Source organism: Elephas maximus, chromosome 11, assembly GCF_024166365.1.
Source record: "Elephas maximus indicus isolate mEleMax1 chromosome 11, mEleMax1 primary haplotype, whole genome shotgun sequence".
NCBI lineage: Eukaryota > Metazoa > Chordata > Mammalia > Proboscidea > Elephantidae > Elephas > Elephas maximus.
In genome coordinates, this window is record NC_064829.1 from 98,372,217 (window position 1) to 98,391,431 (window position 19,215).

The 19,215-nt window shown below is 47.6% G+C and overlaps 2 protein-coding genes across 7 annotated transcripts in view; one reads left to right on the forward strand and one right to left on the reverse strand.

Moving 5' to 3' along the window:
• VRK3 (VRK serine/threonine kinase 3) overlaps nt 1–612 on the forward strand; it is a 59,227-nt gene extending 58,615 nt beyond the window's left edge. For all 6 annotated transcript variants that reach the window (XM_049900375.1, XM_049900374.1, XM_049900372.1 and 3 more), the window contains one exon: nt 254–612. The gene's annotated coding sequence lies outside the window, so the exon portion shown is untranslated. The remainder of the gene's footprint in view (nt 1–253) is intronic.
• A 5,735-nt stretch (nt 613–6,347) lies between these two features.
• Nucleotides 6,348–13,324, reverse strand: LOC126086234 (sialic acid-binding Ig-like lectin 11). The gene is made up of 11 exons (XM_049902397.1): nt 13,246–13,324; nt 11,878–12,480; nt 11,499–11,783; nt 11,152–11,199; nt 10,752–11,015; nt 10,463–10,510; nt 10,090–10,347; nt 9,721–10,005; nt 9,422–9,521; nt 8,452–8,533; nt 6,348–6,533 (listed from the first exon to the last, which is right to left on the reverse strand). The coding sequence occupies exons 1-11, from the start codon at nt 13,322–13,324 to the stop codon at nt 6,348–6,350; spliced, it is 2,238 nt and encodes a 745-aa protein (XP_049758354.1).
• Between the last annotated feature and the right edge of the window lie 5,891 nt (nt 13,325–19,215).

Consider the following 19,215-nt stretch of genomic DNA (forward strand, 5'->3'; position numbering starts at 1 on the left):
TTGTCCTGATCACCCCAGTGAAGTGCCTCTCCACCTCCTGCCCACCCGCTCTCTCACTACATCTCCCTGTCCCAGCCAAGAAACGTTTGTTGAATTTTCAGCACCTCCACCACATTGGAAACTCCAAGAGGGCTTCTCATCCGTCTTGTTCATGACGGTGTCCTCGGTGCCTACAAAGGGCTTGGCACACAGGGGCTTTAGGGGTGTTCCTTGAATGACCAGGATACCAAAAGCCATTTTTCTTGTCTTCTAGAACTTTCCAGAACTTCCCTGAACTTGCAGTTTGACACAGACAAAAGAAGAAATGTGATTCATGGCCTGCTGTTTAATCACAGATGAGCTTCTAGAGAGAACCTTCAGCGTGCAGTCGTGCTGTTTCCTTATGTGGTGCTCTGCACACCGATTAGCCTCAGGGAGCTCACAGATACACCCCAGACAATGTGAATCTCCTCCTTTTGATTGTCTTGTACTTTTAACCCTCGTCTCCAACCAGCTGCTTGGGGTGTGGATGGAGACTCCTGACCCACGGGCGAGGGTGGGGCTGGCCCCGTCAGTGGGGACCCTACCTACCATTTCCATCACTGTGCTTTGATAATAAATCGTTTGATTTGAGCTGGAGGAGTCTGTCATCTGCCAAATAAGTTCCTCTGGGAAAATTTTAGCTCCTAGTTTATTTCTGTCCATCCACCCAGCCTTTCTTCATTCATCTATCTACCCATTCATTCCCTTCAACGTTTCATAAGACTGTTCACTCTTTAATTCATCTATCTAAACTTTCATGCAGACAGCTCTCCATCCCTTCTTCCACTTAACCATCCATCTAACCATCTATCCACCCTTTCGTACAGACATTCACTATTTCATCCATCTATCCAAACTTTGATGCAGACATTCCTCCATCCATTCTTCCATTTACTCATCCATCCATTTGTCCCTACATCCATCCCTTCCATCCATCTACCCTCCTATCCACCCACCCATCCACTCTTCCTCTTTTCATCCATCTACTCATTCATCCTTTTATCCAACTAGTCACTCTTCCATTCATCTGTCCAAACCTTCATCTAGACATTTATCCATTCATTCTTTCACTTATGCATCCATCCCTGCTCCCACTCTCCCTCTTTCATCTAGCCATTCCTCCATTCATACTTTCATCCATCCATTCATTATCCATTCATTCTTCCATCCGTTTGCCTTTCCTCTCTCCCATATTTCATCTTCCTTTTATTCAGCAAAATTCAGCACGTATTTATTCAATGTGTGTTGTCTGATGTGTATTGTGCTGCATGGGGGATACCGAATGAACAAGACATACCAGAATGACTTAGGGCTCTCTAGAGAAACAGAACTAGTTAGCTATAGATACATACGTAGAGAGAGGTTGGTTTACTTTTAAGAGATTGACTCATGTTTTTGTGGGGGACTAGCAAGTTCAAAATTGATTGGTCAGGCGATAGTCTGGAGACTCCGGCAGGCTTGCATCCCAAAATTCATAGGTCAGGCAACTGGAAGAATAAGAGTGTTCTGGCAAATGTCTGTTTATAGTCTGAAGGCAGAACACATGCTAGGGAAACTCACTTTTTTTTTTGCTCTTAAGGCCTTAAACTGATTGCTTAAGCCTTACCCACATTATGGAAGGTAATCTGTTTTAGTTGAGGCTAGGTGATTTAACCACGTATAACTACTCTATATCAGTGACTAGACTAATGGTTTACCAAACAACTGGGTATTATAGCCCAGCCAAGTTGACACATACAGTTAACCATCACAGTCGACCCCTTGTCAACTAGGCACACATACACATCTCCTTAAACCATGTTTAATCTCAAAGACAAGAGCAAAGTCATACTTCCACCTAACATGATACAACTATCCTGCATACAAATGAAAAGTACTTACCCATTTTCCAGAGAGGATGCAGAGTTAATAAAGCTTATGTTTTATGATAAGTAATGGGATAAGAGAGAAAATAAAACAGATATTTTATATATATAAACTATGTATATGTATGTACTTATTTTTTATGTATATATAATTATTATGAGCATTCTTGTGAATCAGTTTGCAACTGGTCCCATGGTTGTTGCTGGTATTTGTAGTTACCTTCTTCCACCACCCATTCCACATTCCCTTTGCCTTCAGCAGGCACCTCAGCTGGTTGTGGTTCTTCGGGAGTGTAGTGCACCTCCTCATGGGCCACACTTTGTGCTTCACTTTTTGGGGTCTGCTGGGACTTGAGTCTAGTTATAGGTCTAGAAGCAGAGATGCGTGGTGGTGGTGGGTCTTGAGGACAATAAGCAGTGTCTTTCAAGACATCTGCCTCATGGGAGATCATTACAGTTTCCTCAGGCAAAGTTGGATTAATCTCCTCAGATGGGGGCAGAAGGGCGGATACTACTAGCAGAGATGACTGAACATAATTTAGGGACTCAGTGCCCCCAGTTTCATCGGTATCTGCCCATATGTCCCCATTCCAGCTTCAGAATCCCATTTCTTCCCAGTCAGTGCTCTCACTTTAACCTCAGACACCTTGCGAGGTTGGGAATTCAATTGGTGTTGCAATTCAGCCACTTGTAGGATGAGACCTCTGGGTTTGGTTTTCAGCAATCTAAGCTCTGTGACTTAGCTCTGTGAACAGCAGATAAGATTTTCTTTCAGACCACACATAGCAACTTTTGGATTCTTTATGCAGCACATGAGCCAGGAATTTGAAGCCCTGAGCTTATCCTGTTCTTTCTCCACCTTGTCCATCAAAAGTAGGATCAACCAGTCAATGTCATTATACTTGTCAGTTTGACAAAAATGTTCTAATGTATCAAATACATGATCACTCAAAACCTTGTCTTTCCTAAGTATTTGATTTAGAATGTCCATTGGTGATATTTTGCATATCTTGCCACATCATGCCATGGACTACCAGTGCCTTCTTTACTACTGGAAATAGAGTCATTCATGCCTTTAAATCTAACCAGTTCCAGTAAAAGGAGATAGTATTTAAATGAGACTATTTCAGATTGTGATAAGTACTCCTAAAGAAACAACAACATGGGGCGTGGTCAGCATAGGGATGTGAGGAGTCCTATGTGCACACAGGGAGTGACTGGATACACAGAGACCATGGAGGACACTGGTGCACTATCCACACCCATGTGGTTGAAGCTTGGGCCGGGACAGTAGGAAAGTGCAGGTGGTGGGAGGAAGGGAGGAACTGGGGGGAGATTGCAAAGGCAGGCTGGCTAGCACTTGATGAACAATTAGATTTGAGAATTAAGAGCTACTACCACCTACCTTTCAGTGTATTGTAGTGTGGTGGCTTGCGTGTTGCTGTGATGCTGGAAGCTATGCTACCGGTATTTCAAAAACCGGCAGGGTCATCCATGGTGGGCAGGTTTCATCAGAGCTTCCAGACTAAGACAGACTATAAAGAAAGGCCTGACAATCTGCTTCCAAAAATGAGCCAACAAAACCCTATGCATCACAGCAGAATGTTGTCCAATATAGTGCTGGATGATGAGCCTCCTAGGTTGGAAGGTGCTCAAAATACACAGTGGCCACAACAATGGACTCAAGCACACTGGTGATCGTGAGGATGGTGCAGAACCATTGTTTCATTCCATTGTGCATGGGGTCATCATGAGTCAGAGCCAACATGACAGCAACTAACAGCAACAAGAGGTAGGAGATAAAGATGCCTCCCTGGATAAGCCCAACTGGTTGTGGCAGAATAAAGAGTTGACTATTATGAACTCTTGGTAGTGACAAGAAACCTTGGTGACCCAGTGGTTAAGAGCCTGGCTCTTAAGCAAAAGGTTGGCAGTTCAAATCCACCAGCCACTCCTTGGAAACCCTATGGGGGCAATTCTACTCTGTCCTATAGGGTTGCTATGAGTCATAATCAACTCAGTGGTGATGAGTTTTGGTTTTGGTTTGGTAGCAACAGTTGCAGCTACTGTCACAGAAGTGGTGTCTTTACTATTAAAAAAAAAAAAATAGAAGAGATTAATTCAGCCTCTGGTAACACAGAACATGGCTATTGATCCGGTGAGTGTATTCTTTACATACTCATCAAGAAGGAGGATTAGAAGCAGTTCACATTCACCTCTGGTGGGTGACAGGCTACAAAGATGCACACACACGTGCAAATGAATGCATGCGTAACTGGTGAAATCGGAATAAGCTCTATGGATTGCACCAATATCAAATCCCTGGTCTTGATATTGCACTACTGTTATGCAAAATATTAATAATTGGGGAGGCTGGGTGAAGGGTGAACAGGACCTCTCTGTACATTTCTTTGCAATTCCCGGTGACTCCAGAGTTGTTCCAAAATAAAAAGGCACTCCTTCTTAAAAGCTTGTGAGTAGTCATCTAAGATACAACTATTGGTCTCTACTTGCCTGGAGCAAAAGAGCAAGAAGAAAACCAAAGACTCAAAAAAGAAACTCGTCTACAGGACAAATAGTCTACACAAACCACAACTTCATCTACCCTGAGACCAGAAGAACTAGATGGTGCCCAGCTACCACTACCAACCATTCTAATCAAGGCCACTATAGATGGACCCTGACAGAATGGGAATAAAATGTGGAATAGAACCTCAAATTTCTAAAAACAAAACCAGACTTACTGGACTGGTTGATACTGGAGGACTCCCAGAGATTATTGCCCTGAGATGCTCTTCAAACCTTGAACCAAAACTAGCCCCAGGGATCACCTGGTAGCTGAATAACAAATTGGCTCAAAAAATAATATCACCTCTAAGTACTGTGATCCTTTTAAAAAAATCACCTATATGAGACCAAAGAATCCACAATTACTTTAAAACAAAGATGGAGAGTGTAAGGGGGCAGAGAAACTAGATTAATGGAACAACCAGAACAGAAAAAATGAGAATGTTCATGTATTGTCAAGAATATAACCAATGTCACTGAACAACTTAGGTAGAAATTGTTGAATGGGAACCTAAAGTGCTGTGTAAACCTTCACCAAAAATGGTAAAATAATAGTTAAAAAAAAAAAAAAAGTCTCTCCTGAAATATAAGGGACAGGTTAAATATTAAAATTAAAATTTTCAAATAAAAACTTTGAGATACCAGGCACAGAATATACAATTCACTCATTTAAATGTGTACAATTCAATGATTTTTAGTATGTCCACAGAGTTCTGCAACCATCACCACAATCAATTTTAGAACATTTTCATCACCCTAGAAAGAAAACTTGTGCCCATTAGGTGTTATCCTCCAATGCCCATATTCCTCCCAGGCTTAAAAAAAATTAGGCAACCATAAATCTACTTTCTGTCTCTATAGATTTTCCTATCCTGGACATTTTATATAAATGGGATCATACAATGTGTAGCCTTTTGAAACTGGCTTTTTTTCACATAGCATGATGTTTTCAAGGTTCATCCACGTTGAGGCATATATCACTACTTCATTCCTTTCTATGGCTGAATAATATTCCACTGTATGGGTAGACCACATCTGTTTATCCAGTCATCAGTTGACAGACATTTGAATTGTTTCCACTTTTTGGCTATTATGAATAGTACTGCCGTGAATATTCATGTACAAGTCTTTGTCTGAATGGCATATACTTTTAGTACACTTTTTTGAACACTAAAACTTTACAACAATTTCATTGATAAATATTCCTAAAAATTAAGTTTCAAATGTTATTTAATGGATAGTATGTCACAGGTTGGATTCCCCAGTGTTACAGATTGAATCATGTCTCCTAAAGTTATATTGAAGTCCTAACCCCTAACCGTTGGCATCACCAGGGCTCAGTCCACAAGTGTAGGGGTTAGGATTCCAGCACATATTTGGGGCGGGGCGGGGGGCAGGGTACAATTCCATCCATAACAGATGCATCACGTTAATTACTTCCTGACTCCTCATGACAACCCTGTGACTTAGGTTTGTTAAGCCCATTTGACAGAGGAGGAAACTGAGCAGTGAGGTGACTTGCTCAAACTCCTGCTCTTAGTTGGTGATGGGACTGAAAGCTGAGCCCAGTTCTGTCTGTCCCCACACTGTGAAATTCACATGTTCTTGTCAGGTGCCGTCTAGTTGATTCTGAATCATGGAGACCCCATGTGACAGAGTAAAACTGCCCCATAGGGTTTCCAAGGCTGTAATCTTTACAGAACCAGACTGCACATCTTTCTTCCCTAGAGCAGCTCGTGGGTTTGAACCTCCGACCTTTCGGTTAGCAGTCTGGTGCTTAACCACTGCGCCACATCCATACGGTAGTTATATCTGTTCATGTGAAGAGTTGTTGACTCAGGAATCCCCCTCAAGTGTCCCTTCCCAGGGAAGTCCTGGGCCCTAAGCGAGTCCTCACTGATGGATCTTGATCTCCGAGTACTCCGTGGTGCTGGTAGCCTCCTGAGGCTCCCGGAGCCTCAGCCCATGGAAGACGAGGGAGGCGTAATGGAGTTCCTGCTGTTCTCCAGAGGTAGGGGTGGCCACATCTGGGGGTGGGCAATCTGGGGAGCCGCCTGGCCGGGACTCCTGCTGGTAACCCTGAGTGGAGGGGGGAGAAGGGGATTGAAGTAGGGTAATGGGGGCCAGGAGAAGGAAGCAGGTTCCACAAGCAAACCTGGAAACCAAGCATTTGGTTTTTGATTCATTCATTACACAAACATTTGCCAGACCCTCATTCATCTAACAAACATTTAAGAGTAATAGTGCCTGGCTAAGGAGCCCTGGTGGTGCAACAGTTAAGTGCTCGGCCGCTAACAAGAAGTCAGCAGTTTGAATCCACCAGCCGCTCCTTGGAAACCCTATGGGTCAGTTCTGCTCTGCCCTGTTGGGTCACTATGAGTCTGAATTGACTCAGTGGCAATGGGGTTGGAGTTTTTGTGGAAGGAACCTTGGTGGCACAACAGTTAAGTGCTCAACTGCTAATCCAAAGGTTGGTGGTTGGAACTCACCCAGTGCCTCCAAAGGAGAAAGATGTAGCAATCTGTTTCTGAAAAGATTACAGCCTAGGAAACCCTACTGTACCCGTATCGGTTGCTTTCAAGTTGATTGCAACTCATAGCGACCCTATAGAACAGAGAAGAGCTGCCCCATAGAGTTTCCAAGGAGCATCTGGTGGATTCAAACTGCTGACCCTTTGGTTAGCAGCTGTAGCTCTTAACCACTATGCCATCAGGGTTTCCAGGAAATCCTACTGGGTAGTTTTACTCTCACATGGGGTCACTGTGAGTCAGAATCGGCTCAACCACAGCCAACAACAACAACGCCTGGTCCTTGCTGATCAATTGCCAGTCTCATAAAATCCTCCCAAAAACCCACTGGGGAGGTACTGTTGTTGTTAGTTTCTGACTCATGGGGACCCCATGTGTTTTGGTTTTGTGGGACCTTACCTTCAGGGAGCTCTCAGTATTTCACAGGTTCAGGTATCTGGATGCAGTTGTGAAACTGTATTACAAAAAAAACCAAACCCGTTGTCAAGCATTTCCAACTCCTAGCGACCCCACATGATAGAACTGTCCCACAGCGTTCCCTAGGCTGTAATCTTTGCAGGAACAGATAGGCAAGTCTTTTCTCCTGCGGAGCTGCTGGGTGGGTTCAAACTGCCAACCTTTAGGTTAATAGCCGAGCACTTAACCATTGCACCACCAGGGCTCCTAGCACATGCAAAGTCACAAAAAGTCACTAGCTACCTGGGAGCAGCAAGGCATGTCTGTAGTTGGGACACAGTGTGGGGGCATAGTGGGTGGGAGACAGGGAGAAGGGAAGGTGAGACACCTCTAAAGTCAGACCCCATCAGGCCTTGATGGGAATTAAGGAGTCTGCGCTTGATTCTCTAGGCAATACGGAGGAGCCTGAGGCATGTAAGCTCAGGGACAAGAGGGTGTGCAGTGAAGAACTGGTATCAGAAGTGACTGTGGTCTTGGGTCCCAAATTTGCAGTTAGTGTCAGAGCTGAGGGTGGCTTGGGCCCCCCAAATTTGCAGTTGGTGTCCGAAGAGAGGGTAGCAGTGTAGTTATCTCAAATTTGCAATTGGTATCAGAAGTGGGGTGGTCTACTGTTCTCCAAATTTATAGTTGGTGTCAGAAGTGATGGTGATCTTGGGGACTCTTGAACTTTATAGTTGACAGTAATTATTCTGGGGAGATCCCTCTGGCTTTTTGTCTTGGGGAAGCAGGGAGAAAGTGGGCCAGGGGTCCAGACAGAAGCGAGGAGGTGGGAACAGGAAGGGCCCAGTTGGAGCTCAGCAGGCCTTGGTGATCATCCAGCTCTGGGAGACAAGACAGAAGGCACAGGGAAGTGACTCCTGGGTTCCTGGACTGGGCAACTGGGTCGATGGGGACCCAGGAGAAAAAGCCTATTGGGGCAAGATGATAACCTAAGTCATCAGAGGAGCCTGGTGACGGTCATCTGGGAGAAGTAACCAGATGGGACCTCCATGGACAGAGGACTCGTCACTCACCCACGCAATGGTTCCCAAGACAGAGGGGGCATCCGATCCTCCAGGTGCTGTCTTGGTTGCCTTCTTCCTTCGGGTCTTCACCCTGAGGGAGGAGCCCAGGACCTTCAGGCGACTGGCTCAGGACTTGGGTTAAGACTACTGCTCCCTGCTTAAGAGGCTAGAAGGGCTGACCCAGGCTGGGAGTGGTGTGGGCACTATGTCTAGCCTGATGAATTTTATTAGGAGAACACACGCTCTCTCCTGGAAAGCTGGGCTCAGGAGTGGGAATTTACCCCTGCTCTGAATCTCTTCCCAGCTGCCATGGAGTCAGTTCTGACTCATGGCAACTCCATGTGTGTCAGAGTAGAGCTGTGCCCCACAGAGTTTTCAATGGCTGATTTTTTTTGAGAAGCAGATCACCAGGCCTTTCTTCCGAGGCACCTCTGGGTGGATTCGAATCATCAACCTTTCAGTAGCTGAGCATTTAACCGTTTGTACCACCCAGGGACTCTATGAATCTCTGCCAGCAGCTTAATGTTTTAGGAGTCCCTGGTAGTGCAGACAGTAAAAAGCTTGACCGCTAACCAAAAATTGGCTATTCAGACCCATCCAGAGGTGCCTTGAAAGAAAGGCCTGGCCTCCTACTTCCAGAAAATCAATGATTGAAAACTGTGTGGAGCACGGTTCTACTCTGACACACATGGAGTCTCCATGAGTTAGAGTCAACTTGATGACAACTGTGAGTTGGAACTGACTCAACGGCAACTAGTTTGGTTTTTGGTTTCAAGTTCCTAGGTCCCTGGATGGCACAAATGGTTTGGCTCACATGGGGTCGACACCAGTTGGAATCGACTGCGGAAACTGGCTTTCTGAATCTCTGGCCCAAGACCCAATTCTCATAGCAGTCACTGGATCATTCAGATTCCTTCATCTAGGACTCTCAGGGACTCCAGGGCCTGAACCCCCTCCCACCCAAAGGGAGGACACTCACATGGGGAAGATGAGGCAGGAACAGAAAAAGAGCAAGGCGGCAAGACCAGCTCCCATGAAGGCTGCCTGAACAAATTCTCTTCCACGCTCCGGTTTCCTTGCTGACAAGCAGGATTTAGGACGACTTCCCTCTGAGCCCCAGGCCCCTGGAGTCCCCTCCTCCCACAGAATGTGAGCTCACCTTTTCATCAGCCCCCAGCCCTCAACCCCAAACGCACCCTTTCCCTTCAGCCCCAGGTCCTCTGCCCCAAGTTCTAGAATTGACACTCCTTCCCCCCCAGCCCGAGCTGACCCCCCAACCTGGCAGAAGCAGCACAGTGACGCTGTGGGCGCCATGGTCGTTCCGAGCCTCGCAGTGGAGCCTGAGACCAGGGCTGAGGCCCCCGCGGATGCTCAGGGAGCTGTTGGCCCAGGGCCCGGCGGAGCAGGAGGTGACCGTGACAGAGGCGTTGCTGCTGTTCCCCTCCACCAGCCAGTCCCCAACCCGCCAGCGCAGGGATGGGGCCGGCCGGGCTCCGGCAGAGCAGCTGCAGTGCAGACCCTCGGCCTCCCAGGAGCAGGAAGGGCTGAGTAGCTGGGGGGCGTCTGTGCGGAGGGAGGGGAGGACTCAGCGGCGGCCACTCCCACCCAGGACTTGGGCTTCCTGCCCCCAGGGGCCCGCACACTCACAGAGCACGGAGAGGCGCAGAGAGGTGTGCTGGGAGCCCAGCCGGTTCTGAGCTTGGCAGATGACCTCCCCTTCATCATCCTTCTGTACCCGAGGCAGTTCCAGGACCCTAGGGTCCGAGGGCTGTGAGGGGCTCAGACGCTGGCTCCTCCAAGCCCAGCTCAGCGTGGCTGGGGGGCTGCTGTCAGCGACACAGACAAGGCGCAGGGACTGACCCTCCAGGACTGGGAGGGATGTGCCATTCCTGAAGTTGTCTAGGACTGGGGGGCAGGGAAAGGCAGGATAGACATGGAACTGAGGGTACAGGGACCCTCTTTCACACCAGTGTTCCAGATACCCAGGCCCACAATGTGGTTCTCTGTCCCTTCTTCATACCTGTCCTGTTTGCTTGGGACACCATCACTCTCAGGTTCTCTGGAGGGTCTGAAAGGGAGGCGGGGGCCCAGCTCAAGGCGGGCAGAGGCTTTCCTGTGGGCAAAGGGAGGCTTCCCGAGCCTGGGGAGGGGGGGATTGCTGAGCCCCAGATAAAAACCATGCCAGACAGGTAGGAAGTCTGCTGCCATCACCTTGGGGACAGGATCCCTTCCAGCTCTGACACCCTGTCCCCAGAGCCCTGGCCCCCAAACCGTCCCCCCTTCTGGAAACCAACCCCGCTCACACTCACACTGCACAGAGAGGTCCAGGGAGAACTCCTGGGAGCCCAGCCTGTTCTCTGCATGACAGGTGTAGTGCCCTGTGTCCCCCGGCCCCACTGGAGGCAGCTCCAGCTCCAGGGTTCTGGGGCCCAAGAGGGGGGACCAGGAGAGCACCCTGTTGTCCAGGACCCAGCTCAGGATGGCTGGGGGCTGGCCGTCAGCAGCACAGAGCAGCCTCAGGAACTGGCCTTTCTGGACTTCGAGATGTGAGATGTTTCCCTGGGGCTCTGGGGCTGGAGAGAGAGGGGAGAGAGCTGCAGGAAGGGGCACCAGCTCACCTTTTTGTTCCCCAAAATGGACTGGCTCAGTGCCTGCTTAAATACTGTCCCACCCCCGCCCCTCCTCCGTCACACACACACACAGCGGGACCTGATGCTTTAGCCCTGGAAATGCTGATGACAATGTCTTTTGCGGCATCTGCAGCAAGATTGTGAGTAGGCTTTGGGAGGAGCGTTTCCCCACAACCACAGAGAGCACCCCAGGAAAGACAGTGTGATGCCCCAGGGAGGGCCAGGGACAGCCAGCACCACAGACACAGCTGTGATCAGAGGACTGGAGTTGTCCCAGTCACCTCCCAGGACGAAGGCAGCTTCCCAGGACCCGCTTTTCCTCCCATGGACCCTCTAGAGCTCCAGCCTACTGGCTCCCATGTCGATTTCTCACCTCCCTGTGCACCTGGCCTGTCCCCACCCCCAGAGTCCTGCCCCCAAACTCACAAGCTACACTGGGTCGGATTGTCCCTGCTGTGTTCACGCTATTCCTGGACAAGTCCACTTGACAGGTAAGCTTGGTGGTGTTGTCCTGGGATCTCAGTGTGAGGGTGAGCTCTGAGAAGAGGGAGCCTCGTGGTCGAGCTCTTTGGGGAGAGACAGCCGCCCCTGACCAGGAAAACTTAGGGGCTGGATAGCCCTCAGAATTCCGAGGAAACACACAGAACAGTGTCGTCAGGCACCACATCTCCAGGGTGTCAGGGATGTAGACATCAGGCTTCTGTGTCAGGCCTGGGGCAGAGGGAGAGAGAGAGATCCTAGCCCCAGACCGTGGGGCTCCCAGCCGTGACTCCCCAGCCCATCCTGGCTCTAGCCAGGTCCGTACCTGTCACTTGCAGGGACAGCTTGTTCTTCAAGAAACTATATTTCAGACCATTTCCTCTCTCCACCTGGAAGAAATACGTGGCCGTATCCCTCTTCCGTGTGTTTCTGATCACCAGGGAGCAGCTGCCATTCTGGGGGTTCCCGACAAGCTGGAATCGGCCTGCAGTCTGAGGTTTTACTTGCCTTTTTGGGTTGTTTGTGGCCACTAAAGGATCCAACTTGGGATTGGCCTGTTCCTTGAACCAGAAGCCGAGAACTGGGTCAGAGTGGTCCCAGCCATCTGGGGGGTAGGAGAAGGTACAAGGTATGAAGACACACAGGCCCTCCTGCACCGTCACAGACTTTTGCACCTGCAGCTGGTATTTGTCATCTAGATCCAGGGACCCTAGGGGAGACTGAGGATTAATGGGAGCCCCAGCCCCTGCCTGGGACCCCCAGCCCCCAACACACTTGATCCCCCACAACAGCAGCAGCAGTAGCAGCAGTCGTGGACACATCTCTCTGCAGTCGGAGGAGCTGGACCTGGCAGCCTCTGGCTTCTGGGTCCATCTGTCGTTCTGAGAAGGGAGCTCCGACAGGAAGCCCCAGGCAGGGAGGGGAAGGACTGTCCACAGAAGAGGAACCTCAGCAGCCCAAGGTTCCTGGGGAATCGCCTGCCTCTTCTACTTCTCCTTCCATGGATAGCGCAGGACCAGCAGTGTTTCGTTCTGGTGTACTTAAGGTCGTGCACCGTCCTCGCAAACATCGCTATGTTTCAGCACATTGTTGCAGCCACTGTGTCAATTCATCTTGTTGAGGGCCTTCCTCTTTTTTCAGTGACCCTGTACTTTACCAAGCAGATGTCCTTCTCCAGGGACAGGTCCTTACCGTTAGAACATGTCAAAATCATTGAATTGGCAAATCTTTTCTTATGCATATATTTACCACGGTTAAAAAAAAAATTGAAATGACAAATACTTTGTTATATATAATTTTATCACAATAGAAAGAAAAGAAAAAAGGGGGAAAAAACTGCAAGGACCGTTTGAGAAATCATCACACTCACGAGGAGATTAAGGAGACATGTTGTTGGGTGCCTGGAGTCGATTCCGACTCATAGGGACCCTATAGGACAGAGTAGAACTGCCCCATAGGGTTTCCAAGGAGCGGCTGGTGGATTCGAACTGCCAACCTTCTGGTTAGCAGCCGATGCTTAACCACTGGGCCTCTAGGGCTCCATCCACAGTTACAAGAGTTAGGATGTACAACACATATTTTTGGGAGGCACAAAATTCAATCCAAAACAAGGCCTGATATGGAGGAGGAGCTTGATAAATACCAAATGAATGAATGAAAAAGAGAGACCAGGAACCTCCCCCATGAGACCCACCCTGGGCACAGCTCTCTAGACAGCACTGAGGGGCCCTCGTGCCTGGCATTTCCCGGGAGCTCTGTACCCGCGGCCCCATGGTCTCCCCAGCCTTCCTGGGGAGAGGCCCAGGAGCCTCAAACCCAGGTCCAGGTGACCCCAGGTTCTCGTTTCTCTGCCTCACTTTCTCCCACTCCCTCAGGCTGGCCCATGTGCAGTAAAAGGGTGAACCCAACAGACTTGGGTGTTCAAATCCTGCACGTTCCAAAGAAAGGACTAGCCCTTGTCCGGCTCCTGGGAGCTAACCTCTAAACCCCTGGGATATCCTGCCTAAGAAAACCAGTTGCTGTCAAGCCAACTTCAATTCTTGGTGACCTCGTGTGTCAGAGTAGAAATGTGATCCTTGTTTTTTTTTCTTTTTTAATTTTGTTGTGGTAGTTGAGAATATACACAGCAAAACATACACCAATTCAGTTTTCACACGTGCAATTCAGTGACACTGATTACATTCTTCAAGTTGTGTAACCATTCTCACCCTCCTTTTCTGAGTTGTTCCTCCCCCATTAATGTAAACTCACTGCCCCCTGAGGTTCCTATCTATGGAGTTGCTGTTGTCACTTTGATTACATATAGACAGTTCTTTAAAGACCATAATGCTCAAGGCAGATATCTTTTACTAGTGAAGCTAAACTATTCTTTGATTTTTGAAGCCCTGGTGGTACAGTTGTTAAGAGCTAAAGGTCAGCAGTTTGAATCCATCAGCTATTCCTTGGAAACACTATGGGGCAGTTTTACTCTGTCCTATAGGGTTGCTCTGAGTTGGAATTGACTCGACAGCAACTAGTTTCGTTTGGGTTTTATTCTTTGATTTTAAGAAGACTTCGGGGGATATTTTTTGGTTTAAGGTTTAAAGATTATCTCAGGACCATGGTTTCAGAGGTTCATCTAGCCTCCATGGCTTCAGAAAGTCTGGAGTCCATGAGAATTTGAAATTCTGTTCTGCTTTTCCCCCCTTTTGATGAGAATTCTTCTACATTCATGGAAGTTTCAATGGCTTTGATCTTTTGGAAGCAGATTGCCAGGCCTTTATTCCAAGGCATCTCTGGGTGGACATGAACCACCAACTTTTGGTGAGGAGATTAGCACTCAACTGTTTGCACCACCCAGAGACCCAGACACAGTCCATTTCCCTCCGCAGTCTGCAGTGCACAGAGTCACTCTCTCCCTAACTTAGAGGAAAACATTGCCTCCCTGCCTGGATCTGTTGACACCACAGACCAGTGCTCAGCATTCTCTGTGGGGCCCCTGCACTCAATGGACCCAGCTCTTGTCTGTGTCAGGGAGTTACTGAGGAGGAAGATTGCTGATTTTATCACAAAATCATGAAAGGAAATAGCATGAAAATAACTCAAAACTCACAAAGAAAGCATCAGTTCCTTCTCATTTTTAACCAAATAACCAAGTTTCCCTTCCCATGCACATGTCCCCCAAAGATGAGGTGATTTTTGTTACTTAGAACTAAATGGTGCAGATTTTACCTCAGGACACCACACCACATGAGCAGAGCATGGCGCGCCTGTGACCTGTCAGCCCAAGGTCCCTGCCTCCCCCAGCTGCTCTCCACCCCATAGCTGCCATGTCATCCACCTGTAGGCCTGTACTCCCAGGACAGCAGCCCAGGAAGTGGGTCAGGAGCTGCACTGTGAGTCCTCTCTCCCTAACTCGGTGGCTTTTTCTTGATTTGAGTAATCTTTTCAATTTCTGCTTAACTGAAAACAAGCCCATAAGAATATTGACTATACTATGGACTGCCAAAAGAACAAACAAATCAGTCTCAGAAGGGATACAACCAGAACCCTTAGAAGCAAGGATGGTGAGACTTAGACTCGCTTACTTTGGACATGTCATCAGGAAAGACCAATCGCTAGAAAAGGACCTCATGTTTGGTGAGTAGTTGTTAGGTGCTGTAGAGCCACCCTCTGACTCATGGTGAGCTTATGTGTGACAGAAGGAAACCTTGCCTTCTCCTGTGCCATTCTCACCATCTTCTCTGTATTTGAGCCCATTGTTGCAGCCACTGTGTCTAATCATCTTGTTAGAGGTCTTCCTCTTTTCTGTTGACCTCCATTTCACCAAGCATGATGTCCTTCTCCAGGGATTGGTCCCTCCTGATAACAAGTCCAAAGTAAGCAACACAAAGTCTCACCATCCTCGCTTCTAAGAAGCATTCTGGCTTTACTTCTTCCAAGATTGCCTTGTTCGTTCTTCTGGAAGCCTGTAAAGTAGAAGATCAGTGAAAACAAGGGAAACCCTCAATGACATGGACTGACACAAGAGCGGCAACAATGGACTCAAACATACCAACAACCGTGAAGATGGCACAGGATGGGGCAACATTTCATTCTGTTATATATAAGGTTGCCATGAGTTAGAACCAACTTGACAGCAACTAACAACAACAAAAAATTGACCTTCTGTATTAGTCACAATTCTCCAGAGAAATAAAGCAAAAAGAAGATAAAAATGTAGAGATAGAGAGGGATTTATTTTAAGGAATTGGCTCACCCAGTTGTGGGGACTGGCAAATCCAAAACCCATAGGTCAGATGGCTAGCTGGAAACTCCAGCATACCTGAGGCAGAAATCCATAGGGAGGTGGTGGGCTAGAAGCTCTGGCAGGATTTCTATGTTACAATCTTGAGGCACAATTCTTTAGAAAACCTCAATTTTTGGCTTGTAGGCCTTGCACTGATTGGGTGAGGCCCACCAACATTATCAAGGGACAACTCCTTTACTCAAAGTCCACGGATTGCAAATGTTCCCATTGCCATTGACTCGATTCCTACTCATGGTGATCGCGCATGTATAGAGTAGACCTGTGCTCCGTAGGGCTTTGAATGGTTATAACCTTCCGGACACAGATTGCCAGGCCTTTCTTCCCAGGCACTTCTGGGTGTGTGTGAACCTGTACCCTTTCAGCTAGTAGCCCCATGCTTAACCACCTAGGGACTCCTGATGGGAAATGCTAATCACAAGTAAATACTTCTGTAGCAACATCTGACAGAGTTTAGAAGGAAATTGCCAGGTTTTCTTCCTAATGCTTAACAAATCCTTTTGGGTATTTTAATATTTAACTTTGGCTTTGATTCTAATCTCCATGAGGAGGGAGAGCAGAGAATTACAGAAAACGGAAGGAGTCTTGTTGTCGTTTTCTGTCTAGTCAATTCTGCCTCATAGCGGCCTTATATGACAGAGTAGAACAGCCCCATAGGGTTTTCTAGGCTGTAATCTGTACGGGAGCAGATCGCCAGGTCTTTCTCCCATGAAACGGCTGGTAGGTTCAAACCACAGACCGTTCAGTTAGCAGCCAAGAGCTTAACCATTGCGCCATAGGCCCTCAATTTGTACTAGATCCTAGTTCAGTGCTTCTTCCTCCTGATGAACACACTGGAGTCCAGGGAGTTTAAATGCTGCCTGAGACCTCACACTGGTTAGAGAGTTTGCTTGTTTGTTTGTTTACCGAGTGCTTTTTATTTTTGTTCTATTCCTCATGTCATGATTCTTCACAATGCCGAACTGGGAGGGCAGTGGAGCTCCGTAAACACTATGGGCCAGCTCACTTTACTTCACCTCTAAGCTCTTATTGCAATCTAGGTGAAGTCTGTTAGATTCAGCTGGTATACTTACTTGTCTGTCTATTCCATGAGACAATGGTGGTTCATTGGTAGAATTCTCACCATCCATGCCAGAGACCTGGGTTCAATTCCCACCAATACATCTCACGTGCAACCACCACCTGTCACTCAGGTAGGCTTGCATGTTGCTGTGATGCTGAACAGGCTTCAGTGGAACTTCCAGACCAAGAGAGACTAGGAAGAAAGGCCTGGCAATCTACTTCCAAAAATCAGTCAATGAAAACTGTGATGGTTAAGGTTGTATGTCAACTTGGCTGATCATTTCCATGATGAGATTTGATATTATGTGATCACCTCCATGATGGGATCTGCTGTGAGTAGATAATCAGTTGAAAGGGAGTTTCCTTGGGTGTGTGGCCTGCATTGAATATAAGTAGATATTCTGGCAAAGCTTGTGGGTTTTTGCTTGTTCTGGATCCTGCAGCTGGTTCCTGTTCATCTGACCTCCGGTTCTTGGGACTTGAGCTAGCAGCTTACCTGAGGTCTTGCCTGATGATCTTTGGAATTCATCAATCCTCAGATCTTCACAGTCTGTGAGGAAGAGTCCTGCTCTCTGACCTGCTGGTCTTGGGTTTGCCAACACTGTGGCTATGTGCATCAAGGGAAGCCTCTATCCTGACCCATGGACTTGGGATGTTCCAGCCCCCACAACTACGTGAGCCATTTCATTAATATAAATCTCTCTCTCTATGTATATATTTATATGCTTTACTGGTTTTGCTTCTCTAGAGACCCTAGCCTAAGACAAAGCCCTGTGGATCACAACGGTCTGATCTGTAACCAATCATGGGGATGGTACAGGGCCAGGCAGCATTTCGTTCTGTTCTGCATGGGGTGGCCATGAGTTGGGGAACGACTTCATGGGAGCAAACTACAATAACAACTGTCTATTCCACTAGCCCAGAGACAGGGTCCACTCTGGCCCTGGCCTGTGTCTGGTTGAGACCCCAGCTCTGATAGAGGACTTCGCCCTGGGGTCCGGCAGCCCCCAGTGGTATGAAGGAAGCTGGGTTCACTCCTACCTTGGGCAGTGTGGGGAGAAAAAGGGCCAGGACTGGGCATCAGAATCCCTGGACTCAGCTCCGAGTTCTCCTCCCAGGGAGTTAAAAAAAAAAAAAAAAAAAAGTTGGTCTTGTGTATTCACTCCTCAGACTTTGGTCCTCAGCATTTTCTTCTGCAGAATGAGAATTTCTTTCTTTCTTTTTTTTGGTGAAAATATACACCCATTCAACATTTTCTACATGTACAGTTCAATTACATTGGTTACTGTTATGGATTGAACTGTGTCCCCTCAAAATATGTGTCAACTTCCCAGTATTGTGTGGTTGTTCACCGTTTTGTGATCTGTTGTGATTTTCCTATGTATTGTAAGTCCTAATCTCTGCGTGTGGTTAATGAGGCAAGATTAGGTTATGTTAAAGAGGATTAGGGTGGAATGAAACACCCTTACTCAGGTCATGGCCCTGATCCAGTGTAAGGGGAGATTCCCTGGGGTGTAGCCTGTATCACCATTTATCTTACAAGAGATTAAAGGAGAGAGAAGGGAGCAGAGAGGAAGGGGGATCTCGTGTCACTAAGAAAGAAGTGCCAGGAGCAGAGCATGTCCTTTGAACTCAGGGTCCCTGGGCTGAGAAGCTCCTAGACCAGGGGGAGATTGATGACAAAGACCTTCGCCCAGAACCGACAGAGAAAGCCTTCCCCAGGAGCTGACTCCCTGAATTCAGACTTCTAGTCTCTTACACTGTGAAGGAACAAATTTCTGTTTTTTAAAGCCATCCACTTGTGATACTTCTGTTACAGCAGCACTAGATAACTAAGACAGTTACATTCTTTGTAGTGTGTCACCAGTCTCACTATCTCTGCCCATGTTGTTTACCACCATTGAATCAGACTCTGTCCCCTAAACTTCTGCTCTGTGTTTCCGAGTTACTGTTGTCAGTTTGATCTCATATAGATAATTCTTTAAAAGAGTGCATTGCTCAGGGCAGACATTCTTTACTAGTAGAGTTAAACTGTTGTTTGGTTCAAAGGTGACTTTATGGTATAGTTTCAGTTCAAGATTATCTCAGGGCAATAGACTTGGCAGTTCCGCTGTCACAACAGGGCCAGTAAGTCTGGTTTCCATAAGAATTTTAAATTCTGTGCCTCATTTTTCTTCCCTTTGACCAGGAGCCATCTATTGGGTTCAGAAATCATAGGATGGCACCATCCCATTTTTCTGGTCTCATGGCAAAGGCGGTATTAAGTAGTAGTTCATGGAGGCAGTTAGACCTGCAGTCCACAAGTGGAAGGTTTTG

Bases quoted from the DNA above. Each gene is read 5' to 3' on its own strand.
- LOC126086234 (XM_049902397.1), bottom strand. From the start codon at position 13,324: ATGGGGCCGCGGGTACAGAGCTCCCGGGAAATGCCAGGCACGAGGGCC. The intron at 11,200-11,498 runs GTGAGTTTGGGG...ATCTTGCTGCAG, and splicing joins AATCCGACCCAGTGTAGCTT to ATGCCGCAAAAGACATTGTC. The intron at 6,534-8,451 runs GTGAGTGACGAG...CCCTCCACTCAG, and splicing joins TCTTGGGAACCATTGCGTGG to GGTTACCAGCAGGAGTCCCG.